The 17,546-nt window shown below is 34.4% G+C and overlaps 1 protein-coding gene across 1 annotated transcript in view; it reads left to right on the top strand.

Moving 5' to 3' along the window:
* The window catches only part of LOC149550885 (K(+) efflux antiporter 4-like), an 89,199-nt gene that overhangs the window by 50,416 nt on the left and 21,237 nt on the right, over positions 1-17,546 (top strand). Inside the window, exon 15 of the mRNA XM_089786467.1 lies at positions 10,240-10,335. Within this exon, the coding sequence (XP_089642593.1) occupies positions 10,240-10,335 (96 nt within the window). The remainder of the gene's footprint in view (positions 1-10,239; positions 10,336-17,546) is intronic.

Raw genomic sequence — 17,546 nt, forward strand, 5'->3', positions numbered from 1 at the left:
TGTTTTGTCATACACCTCACCTATAGGGAAGGCAATAGTGTGGCTGATGCCGAGATTGCTCTATGATCAAGGCTTGCAGTATTAAGGTGGTGGAGAGACCAAGGGGTGCTTCCTACCAAAGTGAAGATTCTCCTTAAGGACAAAGAAAACAATGGTTTTGTTGCCATGGATGTTAGTCTGTGTTGAAGCTTTTATTGATATAGTATAATTTCTATTACGGAAAGATGTGTTAGAACATGGTGTAGTTTGAGAAGGTTTTCATAGGCATTGCTCATTCTTTTCATAGTCACCAAAACTATGATTTATGTGGCCGGTTTGCCTAGTGGCATAATTCCATCCATGGCCACGAGCGAAGTCGAGTACATGAAGAATGATGTTTGGCATCAGCTTTGCGGGATTAAAAGAAATGTGGATATTGGCATTTATTTTGGGATAGATTTTGTAATCTGTGGAGTTTATAATTCATTTTTGTACAGGGTGGTTGCACAAGTGAAGAGCCTCGCCAAGTAGTGAGATTTTTCAGGGAGTGCATAATGATTACTACCCCATTTTGATGATCTTTTTAAGACATTTTTTCCCTTCTCATTTTGCAAAGAGTCAACATTGTGACTACTTTCAATAACTCTTGCTATTTTTTATTATATTTTTTTAATAATATGTTAACATCATTTTATAGAGCTCGGAGTCAAAAATACTCTCATATAGAGTGTATAGTGTTTTAATTAGATATAGTATATTGTAATTAAAAAATTCTACAACCATGTATTTTAACACTCGAAAAGATGTCAGTTTTGAGAAAGAAAAAATATTAGATCATATTAAAAAAATCTAAAACTTATATGACGTTCTAGAGGAGAGAGTCCTCTTCTAGAATGTATAATTTTTCTCCTGGTTAAAATATATTTGTTTGAAAAAATGTGGTGGGAGATGAAAATTATCGATTTCATGTGAGTTGAGATTTCAATCCTTATAAAAGAGAAAATATACGTCTAAAGCTGATCTTTAGTTTTGATTGTTCTAGATATATATGTTAGCTATAACATAGTCTGAGATCAAAGGGAAATAAGTTTTTTTCCATATAGTTTTGTCGCGGGAACTAGACCCCTAATTTTCAGCATTTTTAGCACCTAAAAAAAATCTATAAAAATTAGGAAAATATATCAATTCTTACTCAAAATAATTATTAAAATTTATAATCCTAAACTTCATCCATTTCTACACATTTCACTAGTTTACTTCATTTCCAAATTCAAAATAATAATACCAATTTTATGTCATTGAAGGTGAACATTTATACTTTTGTTAGCTTTTTCCTTTACAAAAGGGTGACATAGGTTTGTGCTTTTACCCCAATATCTTTCAATATTAGCGATATATTGCAGTTTTTTAAAACTAGGATTTGGTTCACATGCTCCCCTACCAATATATGTGCAAATCCTCAAAGATAAAAACTTAGATGACTTCTCCACAATTTCTTTGAAGGTTCTAAACAGTTGAGAACCTTAGTTTTATACTTCAAAAGGTACACTCATGTGCATTTTGTGAAGTCATTAATGAAGAGGAGCATATACTTGCCCCTTGAGAATGAAGGTGTTGGAAATGACATAAGATGCATGTTGGTCCAACTCTAGGGGCGTTGTGCATGTGTGACCTAAGCCTTAGGAAAGGGGTCTTGATGATGCTTTCCAAGAACATGTCCTCAACAAACTCATTGTGTGCACGAAATTTTAGGAAGACCAATCACCATATCCCATATGCTCAACTACTGGAGATACTTATCGTTCAAGTGCCCAAAGCAATCTTGCTTAAGTGTGCTTGCTGAATCTCATAAATGATGAATCCAATGAAGACTTAAATCTTTCAAAACCATACAAATGAGCCTCATCTTCAGCTATCCCTATAACAATAGCTTCCTCAGGATCTTGTAATTGATGAATATTCACATTATGCGGAGTTATTGATCTGTACATCCATAGAATGACAAATATGATATATGGAAAGAAGATTTGTTGAGATATCACGAACATGAAGAATATTCTCAATGCAATCATCTTGCATCTGAAGGGAGCTTGTCCCCAACATTGGAATGTGGGAAGAGTTTTCCTCTGCAAGTTGAGAAGTACTGTTGTTGTAAATAGAATCAAGGAGATCACATGAATTGTTTATGTGATGTGAAGCACCCGAATCAAGAATCTGATTGCCTATATATGAATGCAAATCTCTTGCAAAAAGAATTTTCCCTTCGCCTATGGAAGAAGACTTGGTAATTAAAATGTAATGTTGCCTCATACAGTCCTCCAATGCCTCTTAACCTCCTGAAACAATGTGACTTAACATTTTTAGATTCACCATTAAAGCTACATGGTCTTCTGTCTTCTTCTTGGACTTGAGGAAGATTCTCTTGAGTCATAAGAAGTGGAAATCTGATTGTTCGGATTCAGTTTGGAGGGAAGCTTGCTGCCCAAAGGATATTCTTTCATAGGCTTCTCATTCTTTCCTCTACCTTTGTAAGATTGAGTCATCAATACTTGGTTCTTTGAACTAGGAAATTTGTCCGTCTAAATTAACTTGGCTTTGTAAAATGCTCACAAAACAACTCAGAGCTAGACATCTTAAAATATCTCCCCAAGGCATCCATAGTAGTATAGAAATTACATGAAAACAACTGAAATGGAGTCTTTAATTTTGACAGAGTCAAGAAAATAGAACATTGGCAGATTTCTCATGCTCACATTCTTTTAATTGTGACAAGCAACTTGAGATTTGCAAGTTAAGCATGAAATCTAGGAAAATCATGTGAATTTCAATAGAGTGATGCTAAGTCTATCTTTGTAATGTCCCTGCTAAATTTCCTTTTATCTTCACTTCCTAATGATTATGTTTATGTACTTAGGAATCTAATTGAAGGAAATATTGGGATTCCTTGCTATAGATGCTATGATTTTAAAGGACTTTATTTGGAAGTCTTGTATGTACCTAGAATGGTATGATACACTTCCATCCTTCAATAGTACTGAATCCTATGATCATATTTAAGATCTTTATCATGATAGATTGTTATCTTGGCTCTCTCTTATAATCATAAGGGGAAAATCAAGGACTGTTGTATTAATAGCTCATAGAAGAAACATTCATATTTCCAAGTAAGGACTCTGATGTAAGAAGGTGGTGAAATGTTTAGCAATGACCATAATCTTTCTTTAATATTGGTAGTGAAGAGCTTATAATCTTAGTTAACTTTCCCTTTCTTTAATATTAGTAGATTATGAGAATTATCTTGTAAGTAAGAGTTTCAAGGGGATTATATTTAGCTTGAACTTATGTTTTTCATGATCTTCTCAATTTAGTAAGGTTGCTCCTTATTAATTATCTTCAACCCTGATGTTCATTGGATAATTATTCTAGTGGTGAGAAGGCAATTCTGCTTGCTACATCTTTTTCAAGTCTTCATGTAATACATAACTATGAACCAAAATTGATAATTACTACGACTAGTGATTGTGTCTCTTCATATCATTGTAGTCTTGTTTGACAAAAGGTAACTTCTAACATCTTGGACAAGATGTTTATGCCAATTATGAATGGATTTCTGATATCATTATCATAATAATAGATAGTTTCTATTATCTCTGTTTAGTATCTAATAGTTATTTATTGTAATTTTCTGTGAATATTAGAGTGTTTCTAATATTTAGTTTTCTGGTTCTAGAATATAATGTTTCTATTCTTTATGATTGTTTCTTAAGGAAACATCATTCAGTCTCTTGTATAAATTGATCTCCTGATCACTGTTAATAATAAGCAAGTATTTTCCAATTACTTCGTAATATGGTATCATAGCCAATGCTCAATTTTTTTCTGAAAATAATTACAGTTTATAATTTCTTGGTTGAAATTATCGGCCTTTCATTTTCGAAATTATTTACATGTATATTTGCTTCCAACTCTCTATAATCTGACTAGGGTTTGTGTTCTGAGACATCTAAAACCGACGACTTTTGATTTTGTTTTGCTACCCATTTTTGTCAAGATTCGTTTGTTTTTCTGCACATTTTTGCCATTTTTTGTGATTTTTTTGCAGTAGGGCCGTTTTTGTTCAAAACCCTAATTTTTTTTGTTCTAGATCAATTTTTTTTATAGATTCTTAGTGGGTTTTTGAGATCTCAACTGGGTTGTATGTTTTTTTTGGGTGCCTCGATTTTCGAGCCAGCCGATCCAGAAATCAATAAAATATTCTTTTTGGGTTTTTTCGAGGTCTTTTTTGGCTCACCCTTCAAATTTTTTGGGTCTCTACTTTTTGAGGGTTGCATGTACTTGCATGTTGTTTGCATGTGTTGCTTTACCATGCAAAGTCTCGTGTTTTGCCTCCCTTCAAAATTCTAGTGGGTTTTCATTCTTTTTGCCCTAAAAACAAATTTCTTATGGGTTTCTATAAATTTCACCTTAAAAATTTTTGATTCTGTAATTCGCAAAGTTGTGTGAGATTCCTTTGTGGGTTTTTTAATTTTTACCTCAAAAAATATTTGTTAGGTTTTACTGCTTTTCCTAAAAAAACCGAAGCTTTGTAATGTTGGGTTTTGTTTGATTTTTCAGCTCAAAAATCATGTTGGGTTTTGATTGTTTTTTCACCTCAAAAAAATGATGTTGGGTTTTGATTGATTTGTTAGCTCAAAAATCATGTTGGGTTTTGATTGATTTTTCACCTCAAAAATCATGTTGGGTTGCGATTGATTTTTCACCCCAAAAATTGTGTTCGGTTTTTTTGATTTTCTCCTAAAAATCATGCCTTTTTGTGGTTTGTTTTGGAGCATTATGCTAATCTGTGAAGTTTTGGAGAATTATCCAAAGTACCATTAATAGTCTTCTTAGTAGACATCCTCTGCTCCACATTTAGAAGGCTCATGGAAGAAAAACATTCAATGCAACTATTGCCACAAGTTTGGGCACATGAAGGTTGAATGTTGGAGGTGCTTGGCTGCCCTATCTAAGCAATCTAGTTCGCAGCCCATAACGAACAGTGCAGAGCCCCTTGAGCAGACATAATTTGCCTTTTACGATTTTTGACAGCTTCATGCTTTGGATAGATTACCCATTAAAGGAGGGTATTATGATAATAGATAGTGTCTATTATCTCTGTTTAGTATCTAATGGTTATCTATTGTAATCTTTTGTTAATATTAGAATGTTTCTAATATATAATTTTCTGTTTCTAGAATAGAATGTTTCTAGTCTTTGTGATTGTTTCTTAAGGAAATATTGTTTAGTCTCTTGGATAAATTGATCTCTTGATCATTGTTAATAACAAGCAAATATTTTCCAATTACTTCGTAATAGTCCTTATTTAGAAGTTAGAACTGATCAACATATTCCCCAATTTTGGTAACTGTGGTCCTTCTACTCCTTATTCCTTCTACTTACTCGTACACCCCTTTTTGGACTTATTACCGGTTGTATGTTGCACTGGAGAAATTATCTATTGACCGTCCCCAATGATAATGTTCATCCCTTATATCTATCTGATGGATCTATTTCTTCCCAACGCTGATTGTATGCTCATTTTATACTTCTCATGGTGTCAATGGTGAACCACAGGTTCCATTTCTCTTGTAGTACAATATTCATTGAAGCCCACAATCAATTTGATTTTCTCCTTACTATTTGATTTATGGTGCTAGTTTGGAGGACATGTGCAATACGACACTGTGCCTCCTTATCCCTTCATTGGTTTACCACTAATTTACTCTGACTTGTATGTCTTTATTCATTGGGCATCTTAGGTGCTGACTGTAATTATGCTCTGTCGACTGTAGACATTTTAAATATAATCAAAGTTTGTATATCTTCCTTCCTAAAGACGGTAATGTAAAGTGACTGGAGGGAGTTTTTTCTAGCTGATTGATCATGATGTCATTTGGGTCTACAGAGTTGTAAAATTTATTTTCTATGATTATCCTAATGGCCTAGTATTATCTTGTTGAATAAGCTATTGTCTTTTTGCTCACTATACATCCTCTTCTTGAACATGATTGTGTCTCTTATGCTGTAAGAATTACATTATGATCATTGATCAATCATTCACCTATTAGCTTGATTATTGACTGTCAAACCTAATTATCTCTGTGTTATTGATATCTTTTATCTACATTGATGTCTTAGGCGACATTGATAGAACTATTATGTGTCAACCCCAATCATTCTCATCATTGGGTATATTATCGGTATGTACTCAACAATGATATGTATAATGTCTTCGGAGATAATATTATCCTCTGTGTTAAGTATGTTATCTTTTGCAATATATTCCATTATCTCTACTATCTTCTGTTGGCTATCCGATCTACCCATTATTTATTTTACCTCTTGTGTTTGGTCTCCAGAAGTAATGTTGACTGTATATAAGAAATGCTTAGTTACCGGATTTGTGCGCTAGAGGCTGGATCTGGATCCGGATCCGGATCCATGGCTAGATTCTTTTTTTTTAATTTTTAATTTGTTGATTATTTTCTTATAGTCATTATGGATTTGATCCATAGATTCATACCAGAGTCATAGATTCATACTATAAAATGATTTAAAATCATAGATTCATACTTTGAAATGATTTAGGTTTAGAATTATGTATATTTCTCTCATTTTTTAGTATATATATAATGCATATATATACACACACACACACATGAATCCTCCACAAATCATAATTGGGAAAAAAAATCACGAATCCACAGATCCGATTCACTTGCCCGAATCAGATTCGTTTCACGAATCGGTAACTAAGAAGAAATGCCTACTCTATATTTTTGAATAAATTATTCTCCTCTGCTATATTGTTTGTTGACTGCATACCCCCCTCTATTGCTGGTACCTGTCCACTTCTTATAATACGAATACTCTGCCTTGATATATTCTCTAAGCTATTCATCCCCTTTTTAATATATTCCCAAAGGTAGTGCTACTAGAAAGTCACACCTCTTTGTTTAGGGTTGATATTTGCCTTTCAAATTAATATTAGGCTTTTCTATTTATTTATCAATATTTCAATCATCGTTATTGATATCATATATATGTATTTATATTATTACATCATATTTTGTCTACTTATTATTTATATATATTATAATTATTCAACTATATATGTATATAGATAAAGCTTAAATTGATTTCTAATCAATTATATTTATATTTATTCATTTATGGTTTTACTTATAATATTTTATTGTATTAATCAGTTAATTGAATAATAAATTATATTATTATTTATTTATCCATTTTAATAGTATTTTATTATCATTAATTATCAAACTCTATTGGAGGAAAACAAGGGACATGACAGTCTCTAGTTGAAACATACAAAACTCATTGCATACAATCTAATAAATTCTTCCCAAACTTGCTTAGGTGTTATGCACTCCACACTATGAAACAACAAATTATCAGATATGTGCAATCCTATGAGCCGGATGGTTTCCAACTTTTTTTTCAGTAAATGTTTTAAAATCCTTAGTGAAGTGAGGTGAGGTTGTCTGTCATTTGGCATTCGCTAAAGAATCTTAGATAGCGGTGTTTTCATTTTTAGCTTGCTGTGTGGTAATCACGTGGAGTGAGAAGCCCAATAGTCCTTAGTTCTGCCATGATTAATAGATCAATTGTGCCTTACACCTCCTCAAGAATGTATTTAATCTGTCTTTCAGCCACCCAACATATGACAATGAAAAATTGTTGCAATTTGTACAACTAACTTAAATAATTTTGTACACCGGTTTGACAATTTTTAGAAAAGAAAACATAGTTGTCAAATAGGAAATTTGGAAAAAAAAAAAGATTCCAAGTTTCTATTCCACATGCAAATAGTGGCAAGAAAAATGCCAGACGCACCTTCGGGCTGGTAAAATTGGCCAAATCTGGATAAATCGCTTGCACCATGGTGAAATTAGTTGAACTAGCTTTTCAATGACTATTCATTTGCAAAATTCTAATACCTTAGCATGAAGTTCTGCTTCTTCAGAAAAAATGCTCCTTCTAGGCTCAAGTATAAGCTCTGGGGGATCATAGATGGCATTGTCAAATTGAGTGGTGGAGCTGTCTTTAGTTGCCTTGGTGGTATCCTGGTAGTGAGAACTGGCTGGGGGCAGTGGGTTGAGCTCTGTTGCTTGGCTGCAGACAATCAAATTTGAAGCCTTCATTGGCATTTGTAGAAACTATGGAATACTAGATAGGTGCAAATTTTAGAAGTTTAAAACTTTTCTACAATGAATGATATACAACAAATCCATGACAAATGGCTACTGAGTTTGATAAGAAACACAAGAAGAAAGGCTCAAACATGAATTTGTAATGCTAAAGAACATGATCAAAACATGATCAATGATTGCTTGCAGCAGCAATTTTTTTTTTAATCTGACATGGACAAATCTACCATGATATATTTGTAACCACCATGGCACCAATGCAATCACCACTACAAAAAGCAACTCATCACTATGCTACTTCTGCCACATTTTTAATTGACAAAATTTTCCTTTAATTTTTGCTTTGTTCCTTATTATTTACTAGTATGTTTTAATTGTAATCTAGATCACCATAAAACATTATTCATCCTTTGTAGACCATATACAAAATTTAATTCTCTTCTTTTATTCAGAATCATTGTAATACAAAGGACCATTTTGGTAAATTACTAAGAATAGTGGCTTAAGGTCAATAAGATAAACTTACTAATCTTTCATTGTCCAATTAGGATCAGCCCTTTTAACAAAGGAAATGATACTCGATGCAAATGTAAGTGCTTGTTTGCAAGGACTTTGTGGTTGTACCAAAATAACTTTATTTCTTTCCCGAATATGAAGAAATGATCCTTATATTTGTACCTCTCTTTTTAGGGGTTTCTGGGTCCTAAGAAAGCATAATTCTGTGTGAAAATCTAACATTCTCCTCTTAGTGCTTCTCTTGACTTGGTATATTGCCTTTGATCATAGCTTGCCAAGAGTCTAATAGCTATTTTCTTGTTTCTTACACCTGTAACACAATGCCTCCCTAAAACTCCCTTTGTTGAATCCAAGAGAAAGTCTTCAATGGAAAGTATCAGTTTGTCATCTTCCTCCCCATATAGGATGGAAGGTTCCTAAAGATGCAAGTCTTCACAGTTGACAATTGAATACATTCTCTTGAAAGAGACGAATCAAGTTTGAAAGTCCTTGCTCAAATATACTCTGAGATGGTGAATGACCAATATCTTTGAGATTTGAGTTGTCTAGGTTCTCGCTTGTCATCGAGGCTTTTTTTTGGCTCAAGTCATACCTTATCACCACCTTGAAAGTATAATTTTGGAGTTATTAATAGGTCGCCCCTTGCTATGTACTTGTTTTGAAATTTCTTAGTTGTTGAAACTTGAGGTGTATTTGCTCGATCCTTTCAATGAACTTGGCTGCTTTTGTTGGCTTTGTATTAATGTACTCTCCTTTCTATTGTTCATATGTAACATTAAGTTAATTAGTAGGCGAAGAACCTAAGCATGCTTTAAAAGGTGATTTGTTTGTAGATTTAGCAATTGCTTTCTTATAGGAATGCTGAATATATGCAAAGATTGATCCATGTTCATGGAGCAATTGTTGTTATACCCTCTTGTGAATTACTCCAAGGTTCTAGTATACCTTTACATTTCCCCATTGATTTGGGGATCAAAGGCTGTGTTGTTTTTCAGGTTGGTATGTGTTTCGCTCTACAAGGCAGTTCAAAATTTCCCCTAAAAGTTGGATTCTTTGTCTGAAATAATTGACCTTGGAAAATACAGCACCAGAATATTGGCAGAGATTGACTAAGATTCCTTAGGCTCCTAATGATCTTCTTACATGAGACTAGAACACTCGATTTGTAAACATTTTCATGATATTTGAACTTCAGAGTACACATTTTGTTATTATTTACACAAGCCTTATGTGCTCTTGAATATAACTTATTTCATTAAGAAAAGGAACTTACTTTTGATGAATAGCAGATGGACGGGACAAACTGAAGAATTCCAATTCGCCAAGTGTATAAATGTTTCTACGTTGTTTTCTTTCTTAGTTTTACAAAACGTCAAGTCCTATTGTGCCCGAAAATCACATCTTGGAAATTTTAATAATTTGCAGGAGCAGTCTTTCCATTTTTCACTTGCTTCTGCTCTCAATTTTTTATTTTGGTTGGAACATTTGACTTTTTGAATTGATTTTGAATTCACAGAAATATTGTGGGTTTCTTCAGTGCAGTGACAAATTAGGTCTGAGCCTTGAACTAGGATCATTTGCAGCTGGAGTTATGATATCAACAACTGACTTGGCTCAACATACTCTTGAACAAGTAACTTCTATTACCTGTTGGTTGGAGATGCCACCAATTTTCCTTGTGTTTCTTTGTTCTGGTTCCTCTGTAGACAATCTTTTGGTTGAAAATGATAAAGTTTAATAGAACTTAAAGTAGACTTTTGTCTTTCTGTTGTATTTAACCCACCAAGTTTACCTTAGCATGCTTATCTTGGGTTGGAAACATTAAAATACCATATTTCAACATTTGATATCTTCTTAGTCAATAGTTAACAGATTTTTCATTATGGAAAAAATAATTTGTTTCTGGGTTGAGTTGAAGAACCTATGTAAAGTGTAAGGCAGTTAGAAATTTCAGCAATAAACACACATTTAAAGGGCAATGGAAGCATGCATTAGATATTTTTTTCAGAAAAACTTGAAAGCACAAAAGTATATAATTTTGCAGTCAATGGACTCAAGCTTTAGGAATAACACCCATAAAAAGGGTGGGATATTCCTAATAGCAATATATTTGGGGTAGAAAACTGCCAACACTTCTCCACTATTGGCCTCCAGTGCCCACCTAACTGCCCTAGAGGAGCAAGACCCTATACTGCAGTATTTCTTTTTCAAGATTTTTCTCTGGCTGTTAGGGTTTTTAAAGAAACAAGAAACACTCCTTTCTGAACCATTTTGCTATAGGAGTAATGTGTGATATCCCCGTTTTACCAAGTGTCAGGGGCATGGTTGTGTTAGCTCATCATTGTGACACTCGCAATCTAACAACTTGATTTGAGGGTCTCTGGTGGTTGACTTGCGATTTATAGTATGTTAGTATTGGTTAGTTTCCATTTTTGGCATGGCACATGAGTGCGATACCTGATCATTGTTGCTTCTGCATTTGAATGGATCATTTGATGAATTATGGGATAATATGAATTATGATTATAATTGATGTTTTTTAATTAAGTTATACTTAATTAAATAACATTATAAGCCTAAGTTGAGAGACTTTATAATAAAGTGCATTATGGCGCCCATGAGCGTTACTTTTAATTATTTTCAAATTTAATTGTGCAACCAAATGCAAAGTCAAATCTTAAGTGAAAAGTGTAATCAGTTAGACACTAGGCCTTGGTGTGAAGAAGAAGCTACATAGATCGATTTTATAAAGGGATTCTCAAAGACCAAATCGATTCTTTCTATGCATGCATTTTTATGAACTTCTTGTGGTGAGGAAATTGCAAGGGTTTCAAGGAGAATTGTCCTGCAAGAATTTGGAATTCTTGTTTGGTGTTTGAGCACTTTAAGCCAGTGTTTGAGTTGGTGAATTGTATCTTCTGTTTGGTCAACATTTTGTTGCATTTGCTGATCATTATCTTACATCTTGAGGCTTCTGTTTACATACTAGAGTTCTGCAAGTTACCTAAGGCTGCCATTGTTATCTACAGCAGCCAACGTCTCTATATTGGCTGCCATTCTCGTTACAAAAGGCTGCTGTTTCCTTTTTGCTGGGCAGCCTTATATATAAAGGACCTACGATTGAGTTACTAGGCTCATTTTAGCATAATTAAGAGCCATCGTTTTGGCATCCACAGAAAAGCTAGATACATCATTGTGGATTTCAATGCCTTAATTCAGCTTCCTAGGTTCTTTACATACACAAGTTTAAATAAATTTGCGTCTAAGATTTACCAGCTTCCATGCAATGTGATCTTATTGTATATATTAAATGAATAAGTTGAATGTTCATTTATGAATTCCATTTCAGTTTTTCTTGCATTTGTAATTCCTTCATTATCTCTGAAAACTTCAAAAAAGCATATATCTCAAAACACAACTTTAAAAAAACAAAAAAATGAATTCTTCAACATAGAGTCAACATGGTACTTTACATAATGAAACTAGAGTTTCCAGTCTCGGACTCAACAAGGCCAGCTTGACTTGTGACTCAACAACGACTTGGCAAAATGAATAAACCCTTGAGATTTAGAGTTTTTTAACGTTTTAAAACTTGTTTCATGCAACCATTATGGAATAAAGCTTATAGACATTGTAACATCATCAAATAGAAGCTAATTTAATCACATACATAAACACAACAAATGTAAGTTGTAGCTAAAGGAAATATTAAACATAGATATATTGAATTATCAATATTGTCAAATGTATATAAAATCCATGACATCAAATGTTCCCAAACATGTGTAATTGTAAACAAATACAAGTCAATGGCTTAGGCTCTAGCTCAGCCTTAGCCTTAGCCTAAGAGTAGTTTGTCTGCCTCCTACAAAGGCATCTAAGATAGGTCCTGGATGACTAGTAGCTAGTCTTTGCTTGTGAGGTGGTACAATGATCAACATCAATGGTGCTTGGTTTAGAATCTTTCGATCATGCTTTATCCTCCTCTTCCATATCCACAACCTCAATGTCTATGTTTTCCTAGTCAACCCACTCGTGGTCCTCAATGAAGACAAGATTGGTAGACTCAATTAGCTACTCAGACTCCGGATTGATCTCCACTAGAGTGATTGGATAGGAGTCAGTGCCCAAAATTGGTCTAATCCTAAGACGAAGGTTGTAATGAACAAAGGCAAGATCATTCAACCTCTCCATAGACAATCTATCATTCCTCTCTAGAAGTGTTGCATGGCTGACTCAAAATCCAGATGTAAAATTTGAAGGTTTGGGGCTGAGGGCCCAAACATTTGCCACCATCTATCAAAAATAATGAAAAGAAAAAAATCAGTCTCATTTCAACTTTAAGGCTAGATAAACTCAAAAATTAAAATGCATAAGCCATAAACTTAAGAATCTTAACATGTATTTCTACCTAGCTGCAATTGTGTCCAAGCCTATATGCGCATGGTACTTGCAAAGATCACTCCTTGATTATTATATTTATCTAGTTGGGGTGTTGTACTTGAGGTAGCACCATTAGTACACAACTTCTATGCCACTCTATACAAGCCATTAAGAACTTCCTCATCTGCCTTGAAGTCATCACAAAAACAAATGCAGAATTGAGGTGATAAGATGCTACATAGATGGGCTTGTGAAGTTGGTTTTGAAATCTCCTATCAATAATCTCCCAAATGGGGCCATCCTTATCCTCAACTCTTGCATATGCATCTAGTGGCCTCCTTGGCCCTATCCATGCCCTCATATATATAACCCATAGAGGGCTTCTGCCCATCAGCAACTCGTAGGTGAACTACGAGATGCTCAATGACCTACATATAATGTTAAACAAAAACAATCAAGTCATAAAACTAGCGCTTGTACCCCAGGAGGGTGCAAGAGTACAGCCGATAGACGTTGGGGTTGAAGTGTATAGCTGAATATTTCGTCCATGCTGGTGTGATTGTAGTGGAAGTGAAAACAGACCATTTCTGGAAAAACGTTTTATATGATTTAATACCAGGCAATAGGAGATTTGTAATAGACTGACCCAATTTCAGTGCATTTCGGTGGCCTGAGAGAGCTTATTGATGCATTTAGGAATAGCATAATCATCCCTTGTAAAATGGGTCGAAACCAAGATTAATTATTATATGTTAATATTAATTATTATTATGTGTTAAGGTCGAATAGACTCGAATACAAGACCTCAAATAAGAGGCTCATAAGTTATCATTGCGATATAGACTCTTGCCTAGTTGCCCTAGCAGCTTAATATAAGAACTTAGAGGATAATAATAATTGGGCAAGCTGAATTATTCCTTACCACAGCATAAATGCAAGAAAAGATAATAATTGTTTTAAAGCGTCCCAAATATGCATCAGCAAGGAAGCTCTAAGTAGTGGGAGCACAAAAGCAGCACCTATCCAGTCTGTAACAAAAGTAGCAGCATTTGGTATGCTCACATGCATCTCTGTTATCACATATGAGAGCATGTTCACAGAAACTGAATAGTATGCAAGCCTTTCGGCCACCTCATTCACTGCAAAGTATCACGTGAATTCAACATCAGTATCATTTCATCTAATTTTACTAAAAACACATTTAGAGGACAGGGCCATTAAAACTATATAGATTGACAACCCACATTCAAAGTAATTAAATCACAATTCAAAACTCAAAAAAATGAGAGACCATATAAAGATTATGTTGTTGAGGAAGTGCTAAACTGTTAATCCACACACAAAGATTAAACTTACTGTCATTTGTTTAATGTTCTACATAGAGATGAGAAGAGTCTAATACACAATGGTAAATTATAAGCCTCTTATTTGAAAAATCTTGTGTCAAGTCTACTCAAAGATCACGCTTAACACTTAACAAATGAATAAATAATAATGATAAATGAAACTGTAGATGTTACTTGACACAAGTCTACTCAAACATAACGTTTAACACTAAACAAATGAAAAAATAATAATAAATGAAACTGTAATGTTACTTGAAACCAAGCATTGCTTTGATTATAGAATGTGCTAGTCTACTATACCTATAATGAAAGGTGATGCCTTCCATCCCCCTGTTCTTTTCTTATCAGCTACATTCCCTTTCAAGTCATATGCCATATGTGGAACATGAACAGATAATTTTGCCCTTCTCCATTGCCTGTAATAATTTCAACAAGGGGTCATAAATCACGATAAATTGAACTCCATAGAACTTCCATATCTGGTATTGATATGTTTGAGATTGATGGTTGTTTGAAGCATCCAACGTATAGCTTTTCCTTCATGTCAGGTTTCTGCTGATAATCTCAAAACATAAACTTAAAAAAACCATCATCAATTTATGTCCATAAGCCTACCTTGGATGATTATATTTCAAACCCTAAGAATTTGAGGGAAGTATTCTTCTTCCCCCATAACAAGGCTTAATAAAGCATGCTGGAGTTGAACAAAATCTCTTGTTGCATGGATGTATTTAAAGGAAAGCGGAGATAATTTGAGAGAAATACTAGAGAACCTCAGAGAGAAGATGCCATAGACAAATACAAGCTGCCAAATAGTATATTTGGTAAGAATGTAAGAAATATATTCTTTTTTGGCTCATCTCTTTGGCATGCATGCGCTCCACATGTCCATGAAGCCAAGGACAACACTTAAAATGTATATTTAAATCTCAGAGTAAATCAGCTTGTGCCTTACATCTATTAAACTAAAGACACAAGTTTGTCAACTTTTAGTCTTCTGTCTAATAACTATTGACGTAAGCATTGTAAATCTTCTGGATTGTAACAATATGTGCTTGAATTCTATATGTTGTCTCCATATTCTCAAACAAACATGCTAATGGTGGAAGTGCCTTCATATTCCTATAATCCATTTGACTTGGCTAATTATGATAATGAAATGATATATATTTAAATCGGAAATCCATTGCAGGCTTTTCTGAATTTTACTGATGACCAGCTTGTATGATTTTATTTCCAGCCTTTTTAGAGGTGGGAAAAGAACTCCAGGCTTTTGCACACCCATTGTGAGACATAATCAAGCAGCTAAAACCAAATCACGTATTAAAACAGCGAACAAAAACTAAGACACAACACATAAACCAAATCTGATTACATCTCCAACAAAATCTTCCGAAGCGAGAATATAGAGTCGAATATTCAAAATGTTTCTAAGCATATATAGATTAAAACCCATGTTTCTGAATCTAAATTATTCGCTTTTAACTTATTAAGTATGAATTAGCTAATTCTGAAAATGTAAAACCTTACGAGTTTCTACATGCATGCACCTGTTTTGATTGGTTATGATAGAAACTGGAGTTCACTGGCCTGAAATCAAGATCTATAATCAGGCAATCAGAATTCAAATGAATTAAATCTTGATTATAGAAATCAATGCAGAATATACCGTCCAGCCTGGACCATAGACGACCAGTTCTGCATCGGGCCCAAACTCAACAGGATCTTCCCCATCCTTGACAGCCTCAATGCAAGTGGCTGCCCAAAGTTGGCCCCAAACACACCACAGGATGTCATCCAGGACCATAGCTATCCATGGAGGCTGGCCTCATCTTCGCCCAGTAAGGAAGATCAGCCATCGAAGAGGAAGAGGAGATATTTAGTAGAGTTAAGCAGAATTCCAATGTTTCTAACCTGAGATTTTTGCCGAGCGGTGGTGGAGACAGCTGACCCCAGACGTGTTAGACATGCCTTTCACCGGGTGTTGCAGGAGCACACCTTGATCGTCCCTATCAACCAAAATCCTTGATTCCTCACACTCCATCTGTTCCTTTGTCAAGACATCAGCGCCCCTGTTCCTTAAGTTCTTATAATAAGTATCGGCAGTATCTCACTCCTGAACAGAAGACTCCTAGCAGCTCCCTCTGACGAAAAAGCAGCTCTCTGTCCCGTGTTGGCTGCTCTATCATTCGAAACTGCTATAAGCAGGTTAGTGTAGTGCATATGCGGGAGGCAGGAAACAGGGGCTGCAACCAAAATTTTCTGTCCATCGCAAGCAGCAACGTGAGGAATTTCCGGGGGCTCTCGCCCACAAGTGAAAGCCTATCGGCAATAAATAAATAATAAGCAAAATTGCGAAGTTAACAAAAATATGCATATAAGTTAAAAGTAAATACTAAATTAAATTGTAATAAATTTACTTGCATGATTTCTCAAGGGATCCCAAAACTTGGCTCATCAAAAATGCAATTCATGGCATCTATCCCTATAATGGTTGTAGCATAGGATGAGGAAGCCTAGTCCTCACCAAAAAACATGTGCCTCAAAGTTGCCTTCGTTTTCATCAAGGAATTCAGTGTGAAGAAATTTGAGAAAAACCTCATGATATTAGGACAAGCCAACTCATTTTGCCTCTTGTATTGTTTCATAAAATGCTAAGGACCAATGCATGAATGTAGATAAACTTACAGATATTTTTGGCCCTTTCAACTCATGATTTCACCCATTCAAGCTTAACAACATCCTAAAACGTGAGGTTAAGGCAATGGACTACACTTGGAAACCAGATTTTTTTCGGATACCTCTCCATCAAATGCTTACTTGCAATGATTTTAAATTAATTAGAAATTTATGTGTTCATGTTTTGTAGCTTCAGTAGGATGATTCTAGTGTAGATATGTATATACATATAATATATATATGAAGGGACATGTCTATCTCATTCTCCATATAAATATAAGTGATTGTTGTATTTGGAAAATACATACCAAAATATGGCAGTGCTATGACATTTGTAGTGGTTTGAGAAAAATAACATGGTATCAGAGCTAGGCCTCAAATGAATTGAATGCAATAATATAGTCACTTCGAAATTTTAAAATTCTTGTCTGTTGAA

This window comes from Cupressus sempervirens, chromosome 6 (assembly GCF_028749045.1).
Source record: "Cupressus sempervirens isolate cs-2001-9-10 chromosome 6, ASM2874904v1, whole genome shotgun sequence".
Classification (NCBI taxonomy): domain Eukaryota; kingdom Viridiplantae; phylum Streptophyta; class Pinopsida; order Cupressales; family Cupressaceae; genus Cupressus; species Cupressus sempervirens.